At 44.9% G+C, this 24392-nt stretch overlaps 2 protein-coding genes across 5 annotated transcripts in view; both read right to left on the bottom strand.

The window, feature by feature from the left end:
• Positions 1–11037, bottom strand: part of dpf1 (double PHD fingers 1) — a 39380-nt gene extending 28343 nt beyond the window's left edge. For 2 of the 3 annotated variants that reach the window (XM_008113825.3, XM_008113826.3), the window contains exons 1-3: positions 10773–11006; positions 2589–2749; positions 1068–1175 (exon numbers count right to left, since the gene is read on the bottom strand). In XM_008113825.3, the coding sequence (XP_008112032.1) occupies positions 1068–1175; positions 2589–2749; positions 10773–10804 (301 nt within the window). In that variant the 5' untranslated portion in view covers positions 10805–11006. Of the gene's footprint in view, positions 1–1067; positions 1176–2588; positions 2750–10772 lie in introns of all 3 variants that reach the window. The other variant, XM_008113827.2, reaches the window with a different exon arrangement.
• Positions 11038–18060: 7023 nt separating this feature from the next.
• Positions 18061–24392, bottom strand: part of numbl (NUMB like endocytic adaptor protein) — a 37263-nt gene continuing 30931 nt past the window's right edge. For both annotated transcript variants that reach the window (XM_003222886.4, XM_008113828.3), the window contains exons 8-9: positions 23043–23216; positions 18061–22188 (exon numbers count right to left, since the gene is read on the bottom strand). In XM_003222886.4, the coding sequence (XP_003222934.1) occupies positions 21584–22188; positions 23043–23216 (779 nt within the window). In that variant the 3' untranslated portion in view covers positions 18061–21583. The remainder of the gene's footprint in view (positions 22189–23042; positions 23217–24392) is intronic.

Here is a 24392-nt window from a genome sequence, read left to right as displayed (position 1 = left end):
GTAACGGTGTTCCATGCGGTCATGCCGGCCACATGACCTTGGAGGTGTCTATGGACAACGCCGGCTCTTCGGCTTAGAAATGGAGATGAGCACCAACCTCCAGAGTAGGACATGATTAGACTTAATGTCAGGGGAAAACCTTTACCTAGCCAGATTTTGTTCATTTTCATAGTTTCCTCCTTTCTGTTTAAACGTCAAGATGGAATGTTTCTGGAACATGGCCATACAGTCCAGAAAACTCACAACAATCCAGGGATTCTGGTCATGAAAGCATTTGGCAACACATTTATATACTTCCTCAATCTTCCTCGAAACCCAGAAATAGTTATGATCACCTACTTTAATCTACATTTACAGCTGAAATGCACTCCTGCTTGTCATTTGTCAGCTTAGCCTGACTTACAGCTGAACTTTAGCAAAAGCTTATGTTGTTATCTTAAGGATTTGATTTTTTTTAAAATGAAACAATAGGAATTGTCATCTGGGGATGCTGCTGCCAAACCTCCTCTTCACCTTGCCCCAGCAACAGAAGGTTTGAATTTGGTTTAAACTGTAATGTGGACACACTCTGAATCTGTATCCTGGACAACCTTGTTGTTGTCTGCCTTCAAGTAATTTCTGACCTATGTGATCCTAAGACAAATATTGCAGGGATTTTTGGGGGGGTAAGATTTGCTCAGAAGAGTTTTGAGATTGCTTTCCTCTTAGGCTGAGAGAGTGTGACATGCCCAAGGTCACCCAATGGGTTTCACAGCTGAGCAGGGATTTGAACCTTGGTCTCCAGAGTTGTAGTCAAATGTTCAAACCACTCTACCAATGTTCACCCACTTTCCATGACTACCTAAGGCAGCAGTTGCCAACTTTTGGTCCTCCAAGTGTTTTGGACTTCAACTCCCACAATTCCTAACAGTTAGGAATTTTGGGAGTTGAAGTCCAAAACACCTGGAGGTCCAAAGGCTGGGAACCATTGACCTAAGATATAACATTTACCCTTTTGGTAAAGGCTTCTCCCATTTCCCAGAAAGAGAAGGCTCTTTCTGTCCATTTGCCCTGGGAAACCTCCTTACCGATCTTGAATTCACAAGGCCGGAGTCTTGGATCCTCCAGGATGTTCAGCCGCCGCTTCTTGCGCCAACAGCGAGCCGGATAGGTGTAGATCTGACCCGGCGCCAGCCCTAAAGGAGAGGCAAGGTGAGCAACAAGACATCCTTCCCCAAAAGGATGGGGTTGGTGTTTAAACCACCCCTTTGCTTGGCAGGACGCTGGGGGAAGACAGGCAATGACCATTGCAACTTGCCCTGTCTTTATTATTATCCCTGTGGTGGGCATATGATGCCTTTCAGAGTTCCCACCTACACCGCTATATAATATGATTGGTGTAAACCAGGCATAAGCCAACTTCGGCCCTCCAGGTGTTTTGGACTTCAACTCCCACAATTCCTAACAGCCAGTAGGCTGTTAGGAATTGTGGAAGTCCAAAACACCTGAAGGGCTGAAGTTGGCCCATGCTTGGTGTAGACTCATATAATGCAGTTTAATTGCATCTAACGGTATTATATGAGTCTACGATGGCCATATAATGTTGTTCCAAACTGTATCATATGGCAGCATAGATGGGAGCAGACACTTTTGAACTGGAACACCCAGCAGCCTTAGTAAGGACTTCCAGGAGTTACAATCTAATAAAATGTTAGAGGGCCATGTCATTGACCCATTTCAACCAACTTCAATTGACCCATTTCAACCCAAGGTTCAAATCCTGTCTATATTTCTGCTTTTCTTTTAAATTTATACGCATTGGAGCCCCAGAGAAATTACAGTCATCCCTCTACATTGCAATTTTGACTTTTGTGGATTTGATTTGATTTGATTTAAAAAAATATTCACTCAAGGGATCTATAAAGCCTTGAGTGTGCCTCTAGGGTCAATTTCCTCAATTACGTTGGAGGACCCAGAGATTTCTATAAAGGACATCTTTCTCAGAATCTCTAAGGGCCCTTCCACAGTGCCATATAACCCAGAATATCAAGACAGAAAATCCCATAATATATTCTATAACTGGATTTATCTGATTCCAGACTGCCACTGCTTTGAACTGGGTTTGAGCTGAGTAATCTGAGTCCAAACTGCCATGTATCTCAGTTCAAAGCAGATAATGTGGGATTTTATTCAGCTCTGTAAAAGGGGCCTCAGTTCTCCAAAGAGTTGTTCTGGAAAACCTAGAAATTCTTAAGAGGTTTTTAAAAAGAGCAATATATTTAGTTTATCACTTTCATAGGGGACCTCTGGGCCTGATACCAGCAAATGTGAAAGGTTAGTGGTACATTCAGAGCTATTTTAGGCCTGGGAGTCTATCCAGAGCTCATCTGATCTCTCTCCACATCAATGCGAAGCTCATAAGTCTGGCTTTTTGGCAACTCTTAGCTGCATGAATTGTTTCTGATCCACATAATATTCTCCAACTCCCTCCCTTCTGGGCATGATGCCCTTCAGGTGACAAGTGCCAAGGAATTGGTTCTACATCCAGTGCCCGGCACCACGAGTGAGTGTGTGTACGCTGCACAGAGCATCAGCCGCAGCATTCGCACCTGGGCCCCGGTGGGTCTTCTCCATCCAGATGTAGCAATTGTTCTGAGCAACCCCTGTCTGCGAGTCCAGGAAGGGCAAGCGCATGCTGCGTTCGGCGCACAGCCGGGCATTGTAGCTGCGGCAGTGCTCAATGGCTTCCCGGTAGAAGTCCTCGCCCAGGCTGCGAAGGAGAAAGTCACAGTGCTCAACTTTGGTTTCCAACCCCAAAGCACTCTAAATGTCGAGCTTTGCCAGAGCTTTCCAAACATTTCGTTATTTTTATACCGTTTTTATACATGCATCACTTTGCAACACAGTAATTCAGTTTTACTTTTTTATCATGTCTATAGCAATTTGAGAACATACTGCAAGTCGCTTCTGGTGTGAGAGAATTGGCCGTCTACAGAGACATTGCCCAGGGGATGCCCACATGTGTTACCATCTCGCTTGGAGGCTATTCTCATGTCCCCGCAAGCTAGAGCTGACAGACGGGAGCTCACCCCGTCTCTTCGATTCAAACCGCCAGTCTTCATGTCAGCAACCCAACCTTCACGTCAGCTGTGCAGCTGGCACAAGGGTTTAACCCATTGTACCACTGCGGTTCCTATTCAGTTTTACTAGCAAACTGGGAGGTAAATGAACACTTTATGAGAGAGACAGGCACATGCATAAATTGGGATAACAAAATATATGGGACACCACATGTCTTGTGAATTTTTTTCATCTATATATGTTTTTAAAATATGTGATTGATTGCTTATTTCACATCGACTCAGAGGTTTTTCATTAGGTCATGCGACATCCCTACAAACTGTGTTACAGTAACGTATCGAGACACACTGTTTGGAAAGCTCTGGTCTATACTGCAGAATTAATGTAGATTGGCTTCACTTTAACTGCCACAGAAGAATGGGATTTGTAGTTTGGTGAGGCATCAGCATTCCTTAGCAGAGAAGGCTATTAGGCCTTGTACAACTACAACTCCCAAAACCAATCCTGATAGGATATCCTTTTGCTCTTCTAAAGTCCAGCTGCATCACTCCACAATGATACACACATTCAAACCCCAGCCTTGAAGGCATTTACTTTGAGGTGAGTCATATCAATGCCAATGCAATCTATTTCCCACTAAATGTTTTATGGTAACTGATTGCATTTGAGGCTTCTAGGAGGGACAAAAAGAGGTAATATTATGAGTTATATAAGGATCTTCATTCAAATCCCTGTTGCAATTCAGTGACCTGGCTGCAGCCATACCTGCCGTCCTGACACCTGGAATTGCAGGTACACCTCAGTTAACAAAGCCTCTTTCATAGAAACTCGATGCAGAAAAAATAAACATGGGAAAAATAGGGACAGGTTCCTTCATCGCAAAAAAGAAAAACATTTCACTAAGTTTCAACAAACTTTGTATCTTTAACTAGCACACACATGTGAAAGGAAACAACAAGGTCATGTTGTTCTTGCTTAAATACCGTATATACTCGAAGATAAGCCGAGTTTTTTCTCTCTTTTTAGGGGCTGAAAAAGTATGTTTTCTTTTCCAAAACCTCCCTTCTCCGCTTCTCCTCCCAGGCTGGAGTTATCTTATTTTTTAAGAGAGAGAGAGAGAGACAAGGGAATGTTTTCAAAAGCGAAAGAGAGTGAGTGAGAGCCTCTTGCAAGCCAGGAAGAAGAAAAATATTGCATGGGTGTAAGGGGAAGAAAAAGAGAGACTCTTGAAAATTTGTAGGATTTATTATTATTATTACTATTATTGCAAGAACGTTTGAGTCAATAGGGAGGGAAGGAGGGAAAGAAGAGCAACAGAAGGTGTATATATTTTTTTATTCCTAAGGAAACAAAAATGGGGTGAGTTTTTTGGGAGAGGAAGGGTAGTTTTAAAAAGTCTTTTCTGGCTACTTTTAGAGTTTGAAAAGGGATAAATAAAAGAGGTGGGAAAGGGGAGGAGAAAAGAGGCCAAAGTTGTTTTTAGGAGGGCTTTGCTTGCATTTCTTCCTTGGGCAAATGCATGCCCCAAAGCTTGTAAATAATATATAGATTTCCCCCTACAAATACATTAATTTAATATATGAATTTTCCACTCATATGTTTGCAAGTCTCTGCAAGTCCTATAAAGATATAATTCTCTATATATAGAGCAATGTCTAGATAGATAGATATTAATATAGATATAGGCCATTTAAATATGCACACAGATGTCTAGATAGATGTAAACATAGATAAATGGGACTTGCAAATATTGCAAGAGGGAAATGCACAGAGGATTTGCAAACTTTTCAAGGGGAAAATGCAAATGTGAAATTAGTATATATTATAGAGCTATATCTAGCTCTGCATTGATTATATAGGCATTGAATGTTTGCCTGTTACTATGTTGGAAGCCGGCCTGAGTCCCCATGGGGAGATAGATAGAGCAGGATACAAAGGAAATTGTTGTTATTATTGTTGATGATGGTGATAATGATGATGATTATTATAAAGTTATTGTTGATACCATATTGTTTTTGTTGACCCCACTTATGCACTTACAGAGTTAGCTTACTGTTTTTCTTTGAAATACGGTAAATATTCAAAAAACTTCTACCCCACCTATGCATCAGTTAATGTAATTTTATTGGTATCTATTTTTATTTTGAAATTTACCAGTAGCTGCTGCATTTCCCACCCTCGGCTTATACTCGAGTCAATACGTTTTCCCAGTTTTTTGTGGTAAAATTAGGTATCTCGGCTTATATTCGGGTCGGCTTATACTCGAGTATATACGGTAAATAAAAGCATTGTTATCCTTCTAAAGACAACTTGAAAGCTTCTTCCGAAATGCATCCAGAGCAAATGATTTCTTTCACCAACCTCCATCTTTCTTATGATTTCCATTTGGGTGGACAAACTTATAAATCTATGTTATCCCAATTTAAAAAATTGGTAACCCCCCTTTCCATTCCATGCTGCAGTAGGAGGTTGAAATAATAATAATAATAATAATAATAATAATAATAATAATAATAGTGCGGTTTTCTGGCATTGTATATTTCTGTCGCTTCTGTGACTGTTCATAGAGTCAGAAAAATCCTCAAAAGCACGCTCACTGGAGGCAACACCATCAAGGCCATAAACACCTGGGTCACCTGTCATAAGATATACTGCTGGCATTATAAATTGGACACAGGCGGAACTGGACAATTTGGACAGAAAAACAAGAAAACTCATGACCATTCACCATTCACTGCACCCTCGCAGTGATGTTGACCGGCTATATCTGCCTAGAAGATCAGGTGGCAGAGGACTCTTACATGTAAAACAAGCAGTCAAAGAAGAAGAACATGCCCTGGCAGAATATGTAAAGCAAAGTGAAGAACCTGCTTTGATTGAAGTCAAAAATCAGAAACTCCACAAAGCACAGCAGACAAAAAACCAGTACAAGAAAACCGCACTACAAACTAGAACTGACAGCTGGCACAACAAAACATTGCATGGAAGGTTCCTTGACAAAATTGAAGGAAAAGCTGATAAGGAGAAGATTTGGCTCTGGCTCACGAATGGGACCCTGAAGAAGGAGACAGAAGGCCTGATCCTTGCAGCCCAGGAGCAAGCCATCAGAACAAATGCAATTAAGGCCAAGATCGAAAAATCAGTTGATGACCCAAAATGCAGACTGTGCAAGGAAGCTGACATATAATCATATGGTAGCAGATAAGGGCAATAATAAAGTGCAAGGATAGCTTTTTTGGTCCCATTTGGGGCTAATTATCTGAAGGGCTGTCTGTTAGATAGAACCCATACTGTTTACACCTTAAACTCCACCGCTTTGTTTAACACAAACATATATTAATACTAAAAATCTGTGTTTCTCCAGCCCTTGTTACCATCTCCCAATGCTGATGCTGCTAAAAACGTTCCAGCTGGACAGAGGATGAAAAAAGAAAGGAGGCTGGGCTATCATAAGAACATAGAAGGAATTTCTTTGTCTAAGGCCCCAACTACAATGCCGTATAAAATCCAGTTTATCTGCTTTGAACTGGATCATATGGCAGTGTAGATTCATATAATCCAGTTCAAAGTGGATAATGTGGATTATCTGCTTTGATAATACAGACTTTAAGGCAATGTAAAAGGGACCTGAGCCTTTGTTAACTGAAGTCTGCCAAAGAACAGACATAAAAGAAGAAAGAAGAAGCTGGTTGCATATTGCCAAAGTTTCCCCACCGCAGTGGGATGTTCACTGCCAAGACAGACTCTACCCCGATGAAAAATTGTCAACATAGAGATGAATGCAGGGGAGCGGCAGATGGGCACAAGATCATTTGGGTTCAAGCACTGAAAAGAAGAAAAAATATGGGAACCATCTGGTGTGGTTGTCTAGTGGTAAGTTTTGGGAGGTGGAAAAGAAAAAAAAACCCCACAAGGCAAGATGTGGGAGGAAAAAGAGCCATCCCATGGAACAGACTGCCACAAGGTCAAGACCTAAGCAGAATAAAAAGTTAATCTCCAACATAACCACAAAACTATACCAGAACAGCACCAAGGAAAATGGGATGGATGTACCCACAATACTTGTGGATCTGAGCTGTAAACCATGCATATACTGTGTTGTCAAAGGCTTTCATGGCCAGAATCACAGGGTTGCTATGAATTTTCCAGACTGTATGGTCATGTCCCAGAACGTTCTCTTCTGACATTTTATCCACATCTATGGCAGGCATCCTCAGAGGTTGTGAGGTCTGTTGGAAACTAGGCAAGTGGGGTTTATATATCTGTGGAAAAGACAATAGTTCTTTCTCCCACCCTGGACATTCCATAGATATATAAACCCCACTTGCCTAGTAGGAGCCCTCGGTGGAGTAGTGGGTTAAAGCCTTGTGACTTGAAGGTTGGGCAGCTGATCTGTAAGCTGCCAGCTTCGAATCCCACCCGGGGAGAGCGCGGATGAGCTCCCTCTATCAGCTCCAGCTCCATGCAGGGACATGAGAGAAGCCTCCCACAAGGATGGTAAAACATCAAAACATCCGGGCGTCCCCTGGGCAACGTCCTTGCAGACGGCCAATTCTTTCACTCCAGAAGCGACTTGCGGTTTCTCAAGTCACTCCTGACACGGAAAAAAAAAACTTGCCTAGTTTCCTGACAGTCTCTGATTCCTGCCATAGATGGGGTGAAATGTCAAAAGAGAATGCTTCTGGAACATGGAACAACCCATTTATATACTCTGTTGAACTGCAGCGATATCCCATGATATGGGATGCTCAGAGATGCAGTCCATCAACATCTGGCAGGCCACCCAGTTTTCACCCTTGTGAAAGATAGACTAATCTCAAGTCAAGCATGTTGAAGCAGTATGGTGGTATGTCCCCCCACCAACAATTTGTTTCCAATATATGGCAAACCTAGTGACATTCCTTCATTGGCACAACAAATGAAGAGGTGAAAAACATGCTCGTTTCGGCTACCATGAATGCACAGTCATCCGACCTTCTAGGTCTTGGCCTCTTTGCCTGGGAGATATATTGGCCACAAGGCTTATTGTGCATCAGGGCTCGATCATCATACAATTCACATACAATAAGCACAAAGCCATCGCAAAAAAGAGTACCTCTGTCCATAAACAGACAACATTCTCCCTCATTAGCCAGGTCTTGGTGCGTTTACCCAGTCTCTATACATAACCTTTGCGTGCACACATAGAATCGTTTTCAAAATGCCAATTTCAAAAGAATAATGCATTGAGGAAATAAAATGGGGAGAGGTTTACATACTCCCAGGCTCTAATACTGGGCTGTGCCCCTTTCTGCCACATTCAAACAACAGGAGTGAAAAGGGAAAGGAATGAAAATAGTCACTGATGCACACCTTTCCGTTGGGTCAAACAGACTCAGGTGTGTCTTGCTATTGGGGTGGGATGGAGAGAAAGAGCACTGGGAGAGAAGCCGCCCTAACTAGACTGTTTTGAGACCTGAAAAGAGCAACATTTCCTTTGGGTCAGTCTACCTCTCGCGCATATTGCTACTAGGATAGAGAGAAATGAAGGAAAGTCATACTGGAGGTCCTGAAAAGAGTGATCTACGCACACCATTCCTTTCAGCCACTTAGACTCAGGTGCCCCCGCCTTTGGGATTGAGAGAAATGGGATACAAATGAACCCACCCCAATTAGACCATCTTGGGTCCCCAAAAGAATGAGCTCAGCACACTTTTCCTTGGATCAGATGCTCAGGTGCACCCATTCAGGTTCAAGAGAAATGGGGGGAAATTATACTATTATCATTTGCAAAGGGTGACCAATACACCTCTTTCCTTTGGGTCACCTGGCCTCAGGTATACATTGGGATGGAGAGAAGTGTGGAGAATGAACCCACCCCAATTAAACTGTCTTTGGCCCCCAAAAGAGTAACCCCCAAAACTTTTCCTATTGTCAGCCAAATTCGCGTGCACCTTGTCACTGGGGTGGGATGGAAAGAAAGGGGGGAGAAATTATACCAGACCATCTAGGGTCCAGCAAAGCGTGAGCTAAGTATACCTTTCCTTTGGGTCAGGTGCACTTAGGGGAGAGAAATAGGGGGGTGGGAAATGAACCCACCCCAACTCCCAACTACGGCACCTTGGATCCTGAAAAGAGTGACAGATGAACATCTTTCCTTTGGGTCATGTGGAGTCAGGTACACCTTGGTGCTTTGAACGCAATTTCCTGCTACTTGGCAGGGGGTTGGACTGGATGGCCCATGAGGTCTCTTCCAACTCTACTATTCTATGATTCTATGATTCTATGATTGGGATGGAGAGAAATGGGGATCAAATGAAGCCACTGCAACTAGACCCCAAAAGAGTGACCTAGGCACACCTTTCCTTTGGGTCAGATGGAACCAGGTGCACTTTGCCATTGGGTAGGTTGGAGAGAAGTGGGAGAAAATCATCCTAGACCATTTGCAGTCCCACAGAATCATCAACACACCTGGCCTCAGGCACATCTTGAGATGGAGACAAATGGGGAACCAATAAACACAACTTGGGCCCCAAAAAGAGTGACCAATGAACACCTTTTTTTGGGTCAGCCAGGCTCAGGTATGGAGGAAAATGTAGGGGAGATAAACCCACCCCAAGTACAGCATGGCTCAGGCACACCTTTCCTTTGGGTGAGATGGACTCAGGTGCATCTTGGGATGGAGAGAAATGGGGATCAAATGAACCCACTGCAACAAGACCCCAAAAGAGTGACCTAGGCACACCTTTTCTTTGGGTCAAATGGACTCAGGTGCACCTTGGGATGGAGAGAAATGGGGATCAAATAAACCCACAATGAGTGACTGACGAACACCTTTCTTTTGGGCCAGTCAGGCTAATGTAGGAGGGATGAGCCCACCCCAAGTAGAGTATCTTGGGTCCTGAGAAGTGTGACTCAGGCACACCTTTCCTGTGGGTGAGATGGACTCAGGTGCACCTTGGGATGGAGAGAAATGGGACGGACACACATACTGGATCATGTAAGGTCCTGCAAAGCGTGATCTAGGCACACCTTTCCTTTGGCCTCAGGTGCATCTTGGGATGGAGAGAAATTAGGGGGGGGGGGCAAAGGAACTAGACAAAGTATATCATCATCATCATCATCATCATCATATCATCATCTCCAGTCCTGAAAAGAGCGACCCATCCATCCATTTCCTTGGGACACACCTGCCCAAATGTCCAGCCACACATCATCTGCCCAGACCCAGGAGATGCTTCCCACTCCCAACATGCAAATCCAGACACTGAGAGAGTGGGGGGGGGGGGGGGGGGGGAGAGAGAGAGAGAAAGGCATGTGGCTGTGGACCGCCGGGGGTCTCCCTGGTGTTGGTGGCACCGGTGCCAAGCATTTTGCATATATTTTGCACACATTTTGCAGGCACAGAGAGCCAGGGATGGAGAGGCAGGTGGTCCTTGCACCATCTAACCACCCCTATTTAGGCTGGCTTCCATGCGACCCATCCCTTTGCACGCCCCACCACCTCTCCCCCCTGCAGCCCATTCCTCCTCCCTCCCTGGCATGGACCAAATGCCAGTCCCTTGCAAGAGAAACCCATTCAATCTGGGGAGAGATGGAGGGGGAGGGGGAAGCAACCATTCACCCCTTTCTTTCCCCCTTCCCTCTCCTGTTCTCCTTGATGTGGAAGGAGGGAGATGGGGGGCACACTGATTCTCATGCCACCACCCCCCAGATGTGGGGCACCCACTCACCATTTGATAGGCTTGTGCACAGCTGTAGCCATTTTGACACGGGATGCAAAAGAAATCCCTCTGCCTGGATGCTTGGAGAAGCAGGCAGAGAGAGAGACAGACAGACAGACAGAGAGAGAAATCCCCCCTTTCTATTCTTTTCTTTCTTTCCCCCGGTTTTTTTTAATACCTCTCACATCAGAATATACTGTACAATTTTATTCATTCTCCAGCCAGCCTGCAAGGGAGGGAGGGGGGCCCAATCACAGCCCAGCTCCTTTGAGCCCCGGTGCACCATGGGGAATGTAGTTCTGTGGGCTTTGTACAGGAGAAACCTCCCTTCATGCACACTTCTCTCTTTTTTGCATTAATATTTTTTTTCTCCCCTCCTCCTTCTTGCATAGCAGGGAAGGGGAATGCCAGGCAGCTGCTGCTGCTAAAGGGACTACGATTCCCAGAGGGCTTTGCGTTTGACAGCTGTGAGGTCCACCTCCAAAATGCAAAAGGGAGGAGGGGAGGGGGGGGATAAGGAGAATGGAAGGGGGCGTTTTAATCCCAACACGAATTGCATTGCAAATTGAAAGATCCTTTTGGTGGAATTGCTTTCCTGGAGAGGAGAGTAAAGCAAGCTAGAGGAAGATTGCCCCCCTATATCCACCCTCTCTCTCTCTCTCTCTCTCTCTCTCTCTCTCTCTCTCTCTCTCTCTCTCTCTCTCTCTCTCTCTCTCTCTATCTATATATATATTACTAAAAACAGGTGCAGAGAAGGGATTTCTTTGGAAATCTGGGTGGGAAAGAAAGGTAAATGCTTGCCATAGAATAGAAGGATCTCCCAAGAAAGGCAGACTTCTAGCCTCCCTTAGAGAGTTCACATCCTCTCCCCATTCAAATGCCTGGATGAGGGCCCCTGAGCATATGCCAGCCGAGGGCTGTCTGACCATGTCTAGAAGCATTCTCTCCTGACGTTTCGCTCATATCTATGGCAGACATCCTCAGAGGTTGTGAAGTCTGTTGGAAACTAGGCAAATGGGGTTTATTTATCTGCGGACTGTCCAGGGTGGGAGAAAGAACTCTTGTCTGTTTTGAGGCAAGTGTGAGTGTTGCAATTGGTCACCTTGATAAGCATTGAATGGCCATGTAGCTTCAAAGCCTGGCTGCTTCTTGCCTGAGGGAATCCTTTGAGAGGTGTTAGCTGGCCCTGATTGTTTCCTGTCTGGAATTCCCCTGTTTTCTGAGCTTTCTGATCATCTAGTCTGACCTTCAGCTGATGCAAGGGATGCTCACTTTTTAACAGATTGGAGGTCTGCCTGTCTATATTCCCAAAGAAATAGAAACAAGCTGGAGTGCTTAGCACTCTGTACATGCTCGGACCACCTCCTCTCTGCTCTTTATTCTGGGCCCAGGCAAACCTTTGGGTGTATCAACACTAGAATGGATGCAGTTTGACCCCACTTAAACTCAATGCTGTGCAAACCTGGGAGCTGTAGTTTTAATGGTCTTCTTGGCTGGTGCCTCGTCAAACAATACCTCCCATTATTTCATAACATTGACCTGTAGCAGTCAAAATGGTGTCAAACTGCGTTAATTTCTACAGTGTAGACCCATGCTCTCTCATTGGCTGGTGAGCAAAGTGGATGCTGATGGTTCGTGGTTCGAGCAAGCCTCTCTAAATAACAACCCTGCAAAGTCCTTGGGGCATACTTTGAAACAAAAACCCTTCTTAGCATGTGGTTTGGATATTTTGTTGTTGTTGTTGTTGTTGTTGTTGTTATTATCATTATTATTATTATTATTATTATTATTATTATTATTATTATTATTATTATTATCCTGAAAGCTATCAAGAAAAGAGCACATTTCCTGAAAGAAGAATCATAAAAATAAGATTTTGACGGCAAACAGAAGGTCAGCTGCTGTCCTTCCATCCCTTTTGCCTTGTTTTTATTTGTGTTGCACTTTGAAATGGTCATATGACTGGTCAAACAAATAAATTATTATTATTATTTTATTGTACGACACAGCAAACAAGATATTATTATTATTACACAACCCAACAAATAAAAAATATTGGTTTTAGACCTATTTCTGGGGTTCTTTGGGGGCACTAATTCAGATAACTGAATTCTATAGACCACGTCAGCTCTTGTTTCTTAGATATAGTTAGCATGGTTTTCTATGGGCGAGCAGATGGCGACTGGTAGATGCCGTATGTTCTGTATCTCAGAAACTAGAGCTGATAGTGTGATCGAGGTGACCCCCCCCCCCCAGGTCTTTGTAAAAGATAGTTCAAAAATCAAGGCTTTATGTCCTATATTTCAAATATCTATAGCAGAAGGTAACTGAGATATTTTACTGGAGTTTACTGTGATTTACTAAAATCCTGGCACAAAAGGTGTTTGACCTTTTAGCCTGAGGCAAGAGATAACTCTCCTAATCCTTTCCTGAACCAGTGACTCACAAACAAAAGCACTCCCTTTTTGTTTAATGAACCCCCTTGTCTTTTCCCTTGGATTCTGGACTTTCCTATGAAGCTTTATGAACTCATCCTGGACCTTTGGGTGGGTGGGAGTAGGCAATATGATTTTTGGTTCTATGAATGAATTCTATGTATTCCTATATATCTCCCTTCCCAAAATGCCTCATATATGAACTTTTAAAATATGAAATGTCACCTTGGCATGACCCCAGCATTTCGTCATCAAGGCACATAAACGCACACACTTAAAGGTCTCAATCAAGGCATTTTGCATGAACAATAAGGAATGGCTGTTCCCTTGAGCTTCGGAGCCTGGCCACTCAAGGTAGAGCGCCTTTGGACAGGATTACCACATTCCACTGAGGTAAAACCTTCCACCCTTGGAAAATGGAGATTACCCAAAACCATCTCACTCCTTTGTCTACACACCTAGCTGATCCCACTGTCAAAAGCCTCACCCATTTGTTTCAATATTCAGCCTTTAGGAAGCCAGATTCTGGTATTTCTGCCAGACACAGATGTATATTCTCACTTCTGCAAGACATTTGGTTGGCTTGAGAACCCCAGGGGATCTTGCCAGCCATTATATCCTCTATGAATCACTTAAATCCACTCAGAAACCATCCCCGGTTCATTGTTTCCCGCCTGGCCCTCCTCCCTGCTCCTGACTGGCCGAGGGGCCAAAACGGCACTGGCTTTCTGATTGGTCGGTGCACCTCTTCCTTTCCCTCCCGCTGTTAGCAACAACCAATCAACGCGAGGCCAGTCTGAAGGGGCGTAAGAGATCTAAAGTTGACCGCCCTGTTTTTATGTTATAAAAAGTGTTGTAATGTGTTATGTGACATGTCATTTTGGCAAATGATTGTGTTTTGATATCCGCGTCAGCTGGCTCGAATAAATATCAACTCGGTCATCTCTCTTCATGGCTCTAGAGTGAGATTATTGGGGGAACGGGGCAAACTGATCTGTAGCGCCTCCCGCTTGCCAGGATTTTCGAACCTGCAACCGGAAGGCATTGAGTCTCCCTAATTCAGAGGAGAACTCCTAAATTTTGGCTCGATAACAATAGGGGGAAATTGGTGGCATTTTTGGAAGCATGCAGGTCAAAAATACCTAGAAACAGGACTAACATATGAGGTACCCACATGCGTGTCGGCCAGTGTTATCATTAGAGGAAAGAAAGCTTTAAAAATTTGCAAATGGCAGGGCTTCTGTGTCATCCCCTCCCCAATCCAGAATAGCAACAGCACTCTCTCCTCCAGAACAAAGCAATACATGCCCTCATTTCTGCTTGTTGCAGGAACATGTGAACTGCTGCTTGCCAACCTTGGTTATATATTTCCCTAATTGTACATTTCTTTTCCCTTCCTTCCTTCTTTCCTTTCTTCCTTCTACTGCAGTCAATGAACTCTCCTCCTCCTTCAATTCCCAGCTGCCAGAGATAGTCTACTCGCCCCCGCAATCTCTCTATCCTCAGCCCCTTCTCCCCGACTTCTTCTTTCGAGGATAGAAAATAAGCACTGAGCTTTGCAGGGGAATCAGCTTGGCAGCATTTCCCCCGCATTGGCAAGGGAAGGGATTGCATGGCCTCCCTCCACACTGGTGTTTTCCACACTCTGGCCTTCCAGCTGTTTGGGACTTCGGTTCCCAAAATCCCTGGCCATTGGCCCAAGCAAATGAGGCTTCTAGGAATTGAAGTCTGAAACATCTGATGGGCTGGAGTTTGGGAATCAATGATAATTTGATGTGTTGTCGGGGGCTTTCATGGCCAGAATCACTGGGTTGCTATGAGTTGCTTTATGTTCCAGAAGCATTCTCTCCTGAAGTTTCGCCCACATTTATGGCAGGCATGCTCTGAGACTGTGAGGTTTGTTGGAAACTACAGTAAGTAAGTGGGGTTTATATATGGAATAATGTCCAGGGTGGGAAAAAGAACTCTTGTCAGTTGGAGGCAAGTGTGAATGTTGGAGGCAACTTGATTAGCATTGAATAGCCTTGCAGTTTCAAAGCCTGACTGCTTCCTGCCCGGGGGGAATCCTTTGTTGGGAGGTGTTAGTTCTTTCTCCCACCCTGGACATTCCACAAATATATAAACCCCACTTGCCTAGTTTCTAACAGACCTCACAACCTCTGAGAATGCCTGCCATAGATGTGGGCGAAACTTCAGGAGAGAATACTTCTGGAACATGGCCATACTGCTTGGAAAACTCACAGCAACCCAATGATAATTTGGTTTCCAGCTCCTATCTTCTGACAGTATAGAGGTGAATCTACATCATTGAGTTAATGCAGTTTGGCACATTCACTGCTATGGAATCATGTGTGCTGTCATCATTATATTATAAGGTCTTTACCCCTTTCGTCAAAGAGTGCTGTTGCCTCACCAAACTACACATCTTAAGATGTGTAGCCACCCTGAGTCCCCTATGGGAGCCGCCCTGAGACCTTATAGGCGAGAAGAGCAGGATATAAGTATTGTAATAAATAAGTAATAAATAAATAAATAGCAATGAACCATGGGAGTTAAAAGTGATGTGAAACTGCTTTAATTCTACAGTGTAAATGCACCCAAAAAATAATGGCAGAGCCAATGGAATGAGCGGGAATGATGCGGGAGGCAATGGAAGGACAACATCCAGAGGCCTACATGTTCATATAATCTTATTTTATGTAATTTGTTTGTATGTTTTTCCTTGTTGGCATTGAATGTTTGCCATATATGCTAGAAACTGCCCTGAGTCCCTTTGAATCATTGTTGTTGTTGTTGTTGTTGTTGTTACTGCTGCTGCTGCTGCTGCTGCTATTATTAGGTAAAGGTAAAGGTTTTCCCCTGACCTTAAGTCTAGTTGTGTCTGACTCTGCAGGCTGGTGCTCATCTCCATTTCTAAGCAGAAGAGCTGGCGTTGTCTGTAGACACTTCCAAGGTCATGTGGCCATGGAGCACCGTTACCTTCCCGCCGCAGCAGGACCTATTGATCTACTCACATTTGCATATTTTCAAACTGCTAGGTTGTCAGAAGCTGGGGCTAACAGCAGGAGCTCACCCCACTCCCTGGATTCGAACCACCGACCTTTTGGTCAGGAAGTTCAGCAGCTCAGCAGTTTAACCCGCTGTGCCATCAGAGTTCTTATTATTATTAATTTTAGCTATTTGCCTTAAACTCATTGGAGGAAAGGGTGAATGTGAACTAAATCCATGCTCAGGGAGTTTGGGAGTTCAATATCAATTCTTGCTAGAGAGAGAATAGCCCTTGAGCATGATTTCTTTCCTAGTCTCCTGCCACATTTCCCATATATCAGATGTGTTGTATCAGGCTAATGGGCAGTGAGCACTCTAACCATGCTCAGTGAACCCCTTTCTGTTGCCTCCCACAGATTGCTAGCAAAATGTTGACTCTGTCCAGACCACTACAAAGCCCATCCTCCCCTCACTGTTGGCCAGGGATGTTGGAGGATGGAGCCCAGCCACGTCCCAAAGGCCACAAGAGACTCTGGAGCAAAGATTCGGTCCTCCTGGGCTTTTGCTTCCTCACATTCCCTGGCAGCAGCATCCAAAGGAAACAAGATGGCAAAGCCATCTGAAGAAAGAGCTGCAGTGCCACCCTGTGGGAGGCCTTTGGGCAGACGTGCCTGCTTGCTTAGCTGCCAGCCAGCCAGAATCCTTCAGAAAGTGGGCACATAAGGGCCTGTAGGAGGCTACCAGCTCCAGAAGAATCTCTAGTACGCAGTTGCTCAATCTGGGGGTCAGGACCCCTACACAGGTCGCGAGGGGGGTTTCAGAGGGGGCGCCAAAGACCATCAGAAAACACTTATTTCTGATGGTCTTAGGAATGCAAACCCCTTCAGTATTTTCTGTTGGTCATGGGGGTTCTGTGTGGGAAGTTTGGCCCAATTCTATTGTTGGTGGGTCCAAGGGGCTCTTTGATTGTAGGTGAACTATGAATCCCAGCAACTACAACTCCCAAATGTCAAGATCTGTTTTCCCCAAACTCCACCAGAGTTCACATTTGGGCATATTGAGTATCCATGCCATGTTTGGTCGGGATCCATCACTGTCTAAGTCCACAGTGTTCTGGATGTAGGTGAACTACAACTCCAAAACTCAAGGTTAATGCCTACCAAACCCTTCCAGTATTTTCTGTTGCTCATGGGAGTTCTGTGTGCCAAGTGTAATTCAATTCCATTGTTGGTGTAGTTCCGAATGTTATTTGATTGTAGGTGAACTATAAATCCCAGCAACTACAACTCCCAAATGACAAAATCAACCCCCGCAATGCCACCAGTATTCAAATTTGGGGGTATTGGGTATTTGTGCCAAATTTGGTTCAGTGAATGAAAATACATCCTGAGTATCTGATATTTACATTACGATTCGTAATAGTAGCAAAATTATAGTTATGAAGTAGCAACGAAAATAATGTTAATGGTTGGAGGTCACCACCATATGAGGAACTATACTAAGGGGTTGTAGCATTAGGAAGGTTGAGAACTACTGCAAAGGTGAGAAATAATAAATCTCAATGCATTACAAAGCAGAAACACACCTTTTGTGTGTGTGTTTGAATGACAAGGTGAGAGCAACTGTGGTTGGTACTTAAATGCGTAACAAGACATCCCCAGGAGCTATTCCTAGGTTTCTGACTTGGGCCCAGAAAACTCAGTCCTTGGAACAATCGTGCATTGGGAACCCTAAGTAGCCTTGTTCAATTATTATTGAACAGTGAATCAATACAATTACTTTTTAAAACAGGACAATTAAGGTAACAGATTTTGGTAAAAGCCTCCTTTCCTCAGCCCAGTCTCCACTCAGTAAAAACATCCATGGCTTCAGAATGGGTTATTATATTACTGGCTTTATTTGTTATTTATTATATAATACAAATATGTGGGATTCTTTGATACAAAACATTTGGAAATAAGATATAAAATACCTCCCCCTCACACCCTTTCTATTTTCAGATCCAGGCAGTGTGGGTGGGCAAGGGCGAGTACATCCATGCTGCAATTATTGCCATTCAATATCACTTTCAGGGTTAGGGCTCCATCCAAGAGAATCCTGGGATTTGCAGTTTGGTGAATTCTTTGCTAGATGGCTCTAATGCTGCAGTTGCTCCTCTAGATTTTTGGAACTTTAGGTCCCCAAATCCTTACTAGCTCATCGTTGTTGTTGTGTGGCCCATGGTGCAATGGGTTAAACTCTTGTGCAGCAGGACTGCTGACCAACAGGTTGGCAGTTCAAATCCAGGGAGAGCAGGTGAGCTTCCTCTGTCAGCTCCAGCTCCCCATGCGGGGACATGACAGAAGCCTCCCACAAGGATGGTCAAACATCAAACATCCTGGCGTCCCCTGGGCAACGTCCTTGCAGACAGCCAATTCTCTCACATCAGAAGCAACTTACAGTTTCTCAAGTTGCTCCTGACCAAAAAAAAATGTTGTGTGCCTTCAAGTCATTTTTAGCAGGATTTGTTCAGAGGAATTTGCCACAGACTAAAACTTGTCCATGGTCAAGTAAGGATCTAAACCCTGGACTTTAACTAGCAGCACACCAATGAAAGCATTTACACTCACCTCTCATTCATCTTCTGCCTTGTGAAAGGGAGAGTAACCAAACTCACGTAAAGGTGAAAGTTGGGCATACTGAGCTCCAAAAGGCAGTCCCTCTCCTCTAGTGACAAGATAGTGAAAAGCACCATTGCGTGAAGCCATACACTTCTCTCTGCTGAGAAAAGAGCTCACCTTCTTCCTCTGTTCAGAAAAGTGAAGCCAGGCTTCCCTTCTCTGCTGAGAAAAGAGCTAATCTCCTTCCTCTGTTCAGAAAAGTGAAGCCAGGCTTCCACTGCTTCTCTCTGCTGAGAAAAGAGCTTGCCTTCTTCCTCTGTTCAGAGAAGTGAAGCCAGGCTTCCATTACTATTCTCTGCTCAGAAAAGAGCTCATCTCCTTCCTCCACCGAGAGAAGCATAGTCAAGACTTCCATCATTTCTCTTAATCAAGAAGAGAGTTTATCTCCTTCATCTGCTGAAAGAAATGCAGTCAGACTTCCATCACTTCTTTGGCAAGAAAAGAGCTCACCTCCTATCATCTGCTGAAAGAAGCACAGCTAAGCTTTTGTCACTTCTCTCTCAGTAAAGAAAAGAGATCCACATAGATGGACTTCCTACCAGATTTGATACCCAGGGAGGGGGGCTGCTTTTGGGAGCTCAGTGCAGGCAACTTGGCCCCCTGCTCCCCTTGCCTTCATCCACCAAGAGTCTTTATATATAACAGAACCTGTGTGTAATAAACTAGTATAATATGCCACTTTACGGTAGCACATTGAATTTTCTCAGAAACTGTAGCTCAGTGGAATATCACCTCAGAACTGTCAAGTACAGAATTATCAGCCACCACTATCAAACTACAGATCCCAGGATTCCACAGGATAAAGCCAAAGCAAGCTAAAGTGTTATCAAACAGTTATAACTGTGTAGTTTAAAATACACCCAGAGACGGTTCACCTCTCCTCTTTGTCCTCCACATCGCAAGGTGTTTGCCTAGAGGGAGGACAAAACCAATGTCAACTTGGCTGGGTGCTCCCTTTGACACTCACAGGGCATTTGCACATTCAAAATGCTGCCCCTCTACCAGCCACAGCACAGCAACAGTGCCAGATTTTTGGAACTGAGCCTGCAGTCCAACAGCTCCATCGAGAGGAGGCTGGTTTGCCCCTCTCCCCGCCCACCCATCCCGAAACCAGAGTTGCCCCATGCAATTATTCTTGTCCCCTCTTTCCACCCCTCAAGCAATATACACACTCTTGGTACAGTACTGCCTTTTCCTAGAGCTCTCATTTGGACTACCTTTGGAAATTGGGCACAATAAAATGCTGAGATTTTCAATTTCTCGTATTAGATATTGAGCCAGTGGTTCATTTACTGATAAAACAGCACCTCAGTTTATAGGTAGGACATTATCTGTCTCTTCCAAGAACATTCAAATGTAGGAAGGGGGTATAAGAGAGGCATTGGTAACTTCCATAAGCCTTCCCCAATCAACAGTTTTAACCAAAACCTGCCTCACCCTACAGATTTCTTTCCAGTGGCCACTATCAAAAGCACGGTTGATGGGGCACAAATTGAGCATTGAAATCTGGCGACATCCAGAACATTAGGGAAAACGTTTAGATTGTTTTCTCATCCCACCTCCAAAGAAGCCAAAGAATTAGTTGCTTTGGCTCTAACCATTGCACCAAGTAAACCCTCTTCTTGGGAAGGGAAAAGAGGGAAAAGAGAGTGAAAACTTGAATTTCACTGCCATGCGTTTCTCCTGGTGAGATCCCCCAGCGAGGCTGTTATGTTGGTTGTTAGACCCAAGAGGGAAGATTTGGTATCATGTGGATTCTTTGAGCGAAAACATCTTGCTTTATTTGGCCATGGGGAGGTGGTGGTCCTGTGCATGTATGGCTAAGTCACAGGGCTTTCACACATTCAAAACGCTGCCCTTTTACCATAGGAACAGCCTCAGATTATAGGATTTATGGCAACCCCATATATTTCATAGGCAAGGAATAGTCAGAGTTGGTTTTGCACGTTCTGTCTTCTGAAATATAGCCTATACCCCCCATTTCAAGTGCTAACCAGGCCTGACCCTGCTTAGCTTCCAAGGTCAGACCACATCTGTTGCCTTTGGGGCTTTTACTAGCATCCTAATCAAATGCAATCTGATTTGCAAATTGGCAAAAAAGAGGGAAAGAAAAAGAAAATATTTTGGTCACTCAGAGAAAACTTGAGAGGGACAAAGAAACACAATTAAGGGAGCAGACAGATTTGGTACCAGACCAGCTGGCACCTCCATGCAGGATGTCTTGAAGGTATAGGGATGAGAGAAATCCATAATGCTGCAATGCCGTGAGTATGCCCACTCCCAGCAAACCAAAAGGAGTGAAGAGAGAGAAATATTTCCCTCCGTTTAAAGGGGAAATCCTGTTCTGGAAGCTATCCAAGGAGACAATCCTTGTAATAAGAGTCCATATACTAACTGTTCCCTCCTGCACGCTCTTCCCTCACCCATCCCACCTTGCTCACCTTCTCTTAACCACCACAAACCTCTGCGTACTTAGCTAAGGTAGCCTCCCTCCATCCAAAACCCCCATTAATTCTTTTTCGATAGAGGGGAAGTAATGATAAAGTTGATACTTGGACTGTCCAAACAAAGTGTGGAAGGGGGGGCACAGTATGGTGTACATCTGTGTTTGGCTCTGATGAGCCACGGAGTCGACTCTATGAGGGAAGACATCATACGGGGTGAGATATGGGGAGGGTAGCTAAATTGTCCAGTCTCTAGAGAGAGAGAGAGAGAGAGAGAGAGAGAGACACTTCGGTCACAGTTCTATTTCAAAGGTTTTCTGCCGGTCACCGGAGAAGGGGTTTGGGACAGCGGAAGGGGCCTTGTTGGACTCCAAAGCCGCCCACTGCTCTTCAAAGGGGTCGGGGGGGTTGCGGCGTGGGGCAGGGGGCGCCGCCTGGGTCTGCTCGGGGGGCCAGGCACTGCCATTGGCTTTGGGCCGCATGGTGGGGCCCAGCAGGTTCTGAGGGAAAGGGCTGGCCTTGGCCCCCAGGTTTGCAGCTGGCGCCTGCGTGGCCGAGCAGAAGGCGTTGGCCACCATCTGGGAGGGAGTGATGCCCACCACGGGCACGCTGGGCACGGCGGCGTATGGCACTGCCGGCGGGTAGGCGGCACCCATGGGCACGTAGGCCGGTGGCATGTGAGGAGGGATAAACATCCCCACCGCCGGGCAGGCGGCAGTGGCAGCATCATAGCTTAAAGGGAAGGTTGGCATTGCCACTGCCACCTGCTGTTGGGCTTTGGCGGCTTTGGCAACTTCCTCCAGCCAACGTTCGGCTTCCGATGGCGTCCGCTTGTGTCCGGGTTGGAACAGAGGCGTTACGGAAGCTCCGGCGGAATTGGTGGTCCACGTGGAGGGGGCTGGAAAGAACGAGACAGGGAGGAAAGGGAGTTAGATACCCGTATTTTACCCGAGCGCTCCATGCAGTCATGCTGGCCACATGACCTTGGAGGTGTCTACGGACAATGCCGGCTCTTCGGCTTAGAAATGGAGATGAGCACCAACCCCCAGAGTTAGACATGACTGGACTTAACGTCAGGGGAAACCTTTACCCTTTACCTTTATTTTACTCAAGTTGACTGCACCATCAAATCTAATGCACACCTCATTTTTCAAACCCATGAAACAACAAAAAAGTATTTGCTGGCGAATGTAATGCGCAGCAGCAAAAGGTGCATTCTTTGTAAGGTAAAGGTTTCCCCTGACATTAAATCCAATCGTGTCCAACTCTGGGGGTTGGTGCTCATCTTCATTTCTAAGAGCCGGCGTTGTCAGTAGACACATCCTAGGTCATGTAGCCAGCATGACTGCATGGAACGCAGTTACCTTCCAGCTGGAGATATACCTATTGATCTACTCACATTTGCATGTTTTCGAACTGCTAGGTTGGCAGAAGCCCCTGGATTCGAACCGTTAACCTTTTGGTCAGCATGTTCAGCAGCGGTTTAACCCGCTGTGCCATCAGGAGCTCCAAGATTCAAGTAAATACAGCATATGTCTCTAGGGTAGGACATATAGGAGATAACCTTCTCAAGCCTCCTCAAATTAATGTTTGTCTCTACTACCCCCTTAGGTTGTGATACTAACAGTTCATAATCTCATCCCCATTGAATTGGTGATCCTAACAGGTCACAATCCATTCACCCCAATAGAACATAACCTGAATCCCCCCCCCCCACACACACACACACAAAGATGCCATGGATAAGCATACCTGTGCCTCCCCCTTCCGTGGGCACTGTGGCAGTGGGGTGGGCAAGAGGGCCACTGAGAGGTCCAGCACTGCTGGGGGGCTCACCAGCCGGCTGAGTGAGAGAGGCGTCGATCTGGCTGCAGAGGGCAGTGATGCCATCAGAATCTCCATTGGGTGTGGATTCAAGTTCTATTACTGGCAGAAGGAGCAAAAGAAAGGAAAAATTCATGAAGAAGCCTTTAAAGCACATATATCAAACTCAAAGTCTGTGGGCTGTATCTGGCCCTCCATGTCATTTTATGTGATGGATTACATCTCCTCTATTCCTCACCATTAGACATCATGATTAGAGCTGATGGGGGTTGGGATACAGTAGCATCTGGAAGGCTGCAGTTTGTGCTGTGTAGTCAGGACAGTGGGGTTTGGATTTAAGATGCAAGGCTTGTGGGTATGTCTGACTTTGAAATATCCTCAAACCTTTCCCCTACCTCAGAGTCACAAGGGATGTTGGGGTTGTCATTCCCATCATCCTTGGTCCACATGGCAGATAATCAAAAGTGATGGGAGGTGTCATTCTTTATCACTTTGGGGGACCCAAACTAGGTGAAAACTGAAGCATACAGGTCACTAAATTAAAAAATTATAGGTTTGCTGTGAGTTTTCTATGGCCATGTTCCAGAAGCATTCTCTCCTGACGTTTCATCCACATCTATGGCAGGCATCCTCAGAGGTTGTGAGGTCTGTTGGAAACTAGGCAAGTGGGGTTTATATACCTGTGGGAAGTCCAGGATGGGAGAAAGAACTCTTATCTGCCTGCCTGAGGCATGTGTGAATGTTGCAATTGGCCAGCCTGATTAGCATTGAATAGCCTTGCAGCTTCACAGCCTGGCTGATGTATTCTAACCCCTCCTAGTTTTCAGCTACATGTTATTTTAACGAACACTTCTACCTCCCAATGTGATGCATGTGGTTGAAATGTGTAAGTTTCATGTACAGTGTGTCTGGTGTCCTTTTTTTTTTATGAAAAAAGGGTATCTAGGAAATACTGGACATATTGAATATCTCTTACCCAAAATGTCTTGGGCCAGAAGTACATTGAATGTTGGGGATTTTGAAATACCTATACACAGTATGTATGTCATGATATATCTTGTTCTTGGGACCCAGGTCTAAACACAACATCAATTTATATTTCAAATACAGGCATTCCTCATCTTATGAACAAGATTGGTTCTGTAGGTTTGTTTGTAAGTTGTATTTGTATGTGAGTCAGCACAGGTACATTTTTAAGTTTAACACCAGCCATATATAATATATATATTGGCCTTTGATAGCACAGGGAAGGGTTAACTCCCCTTTGGTGTTTGTTTT

This window comes from Anolis carolinensis, unplaced genomic scaffold, assembly GCF_035594765.1.
Source record: "Anolis carolinensis isolate JA03-04 unplaced genomic scaffold, rAnoCar3.1.pri scaffold_10, whole genome shotgun sequence".
In the NCBI taxonomy this organism is placed as follows: domain Eukaryota; kingdom Metazoa; phylum Chordata; class Lepidosauria; order Squamata; family Dactyloidae; genus Anolis; species Anolis carolinensis.
The sequence above is the reverse complement of the archived record's forward strand: the minus strand, read 5'-3'. Positions and strand labels throughout refer to the sequence as shown.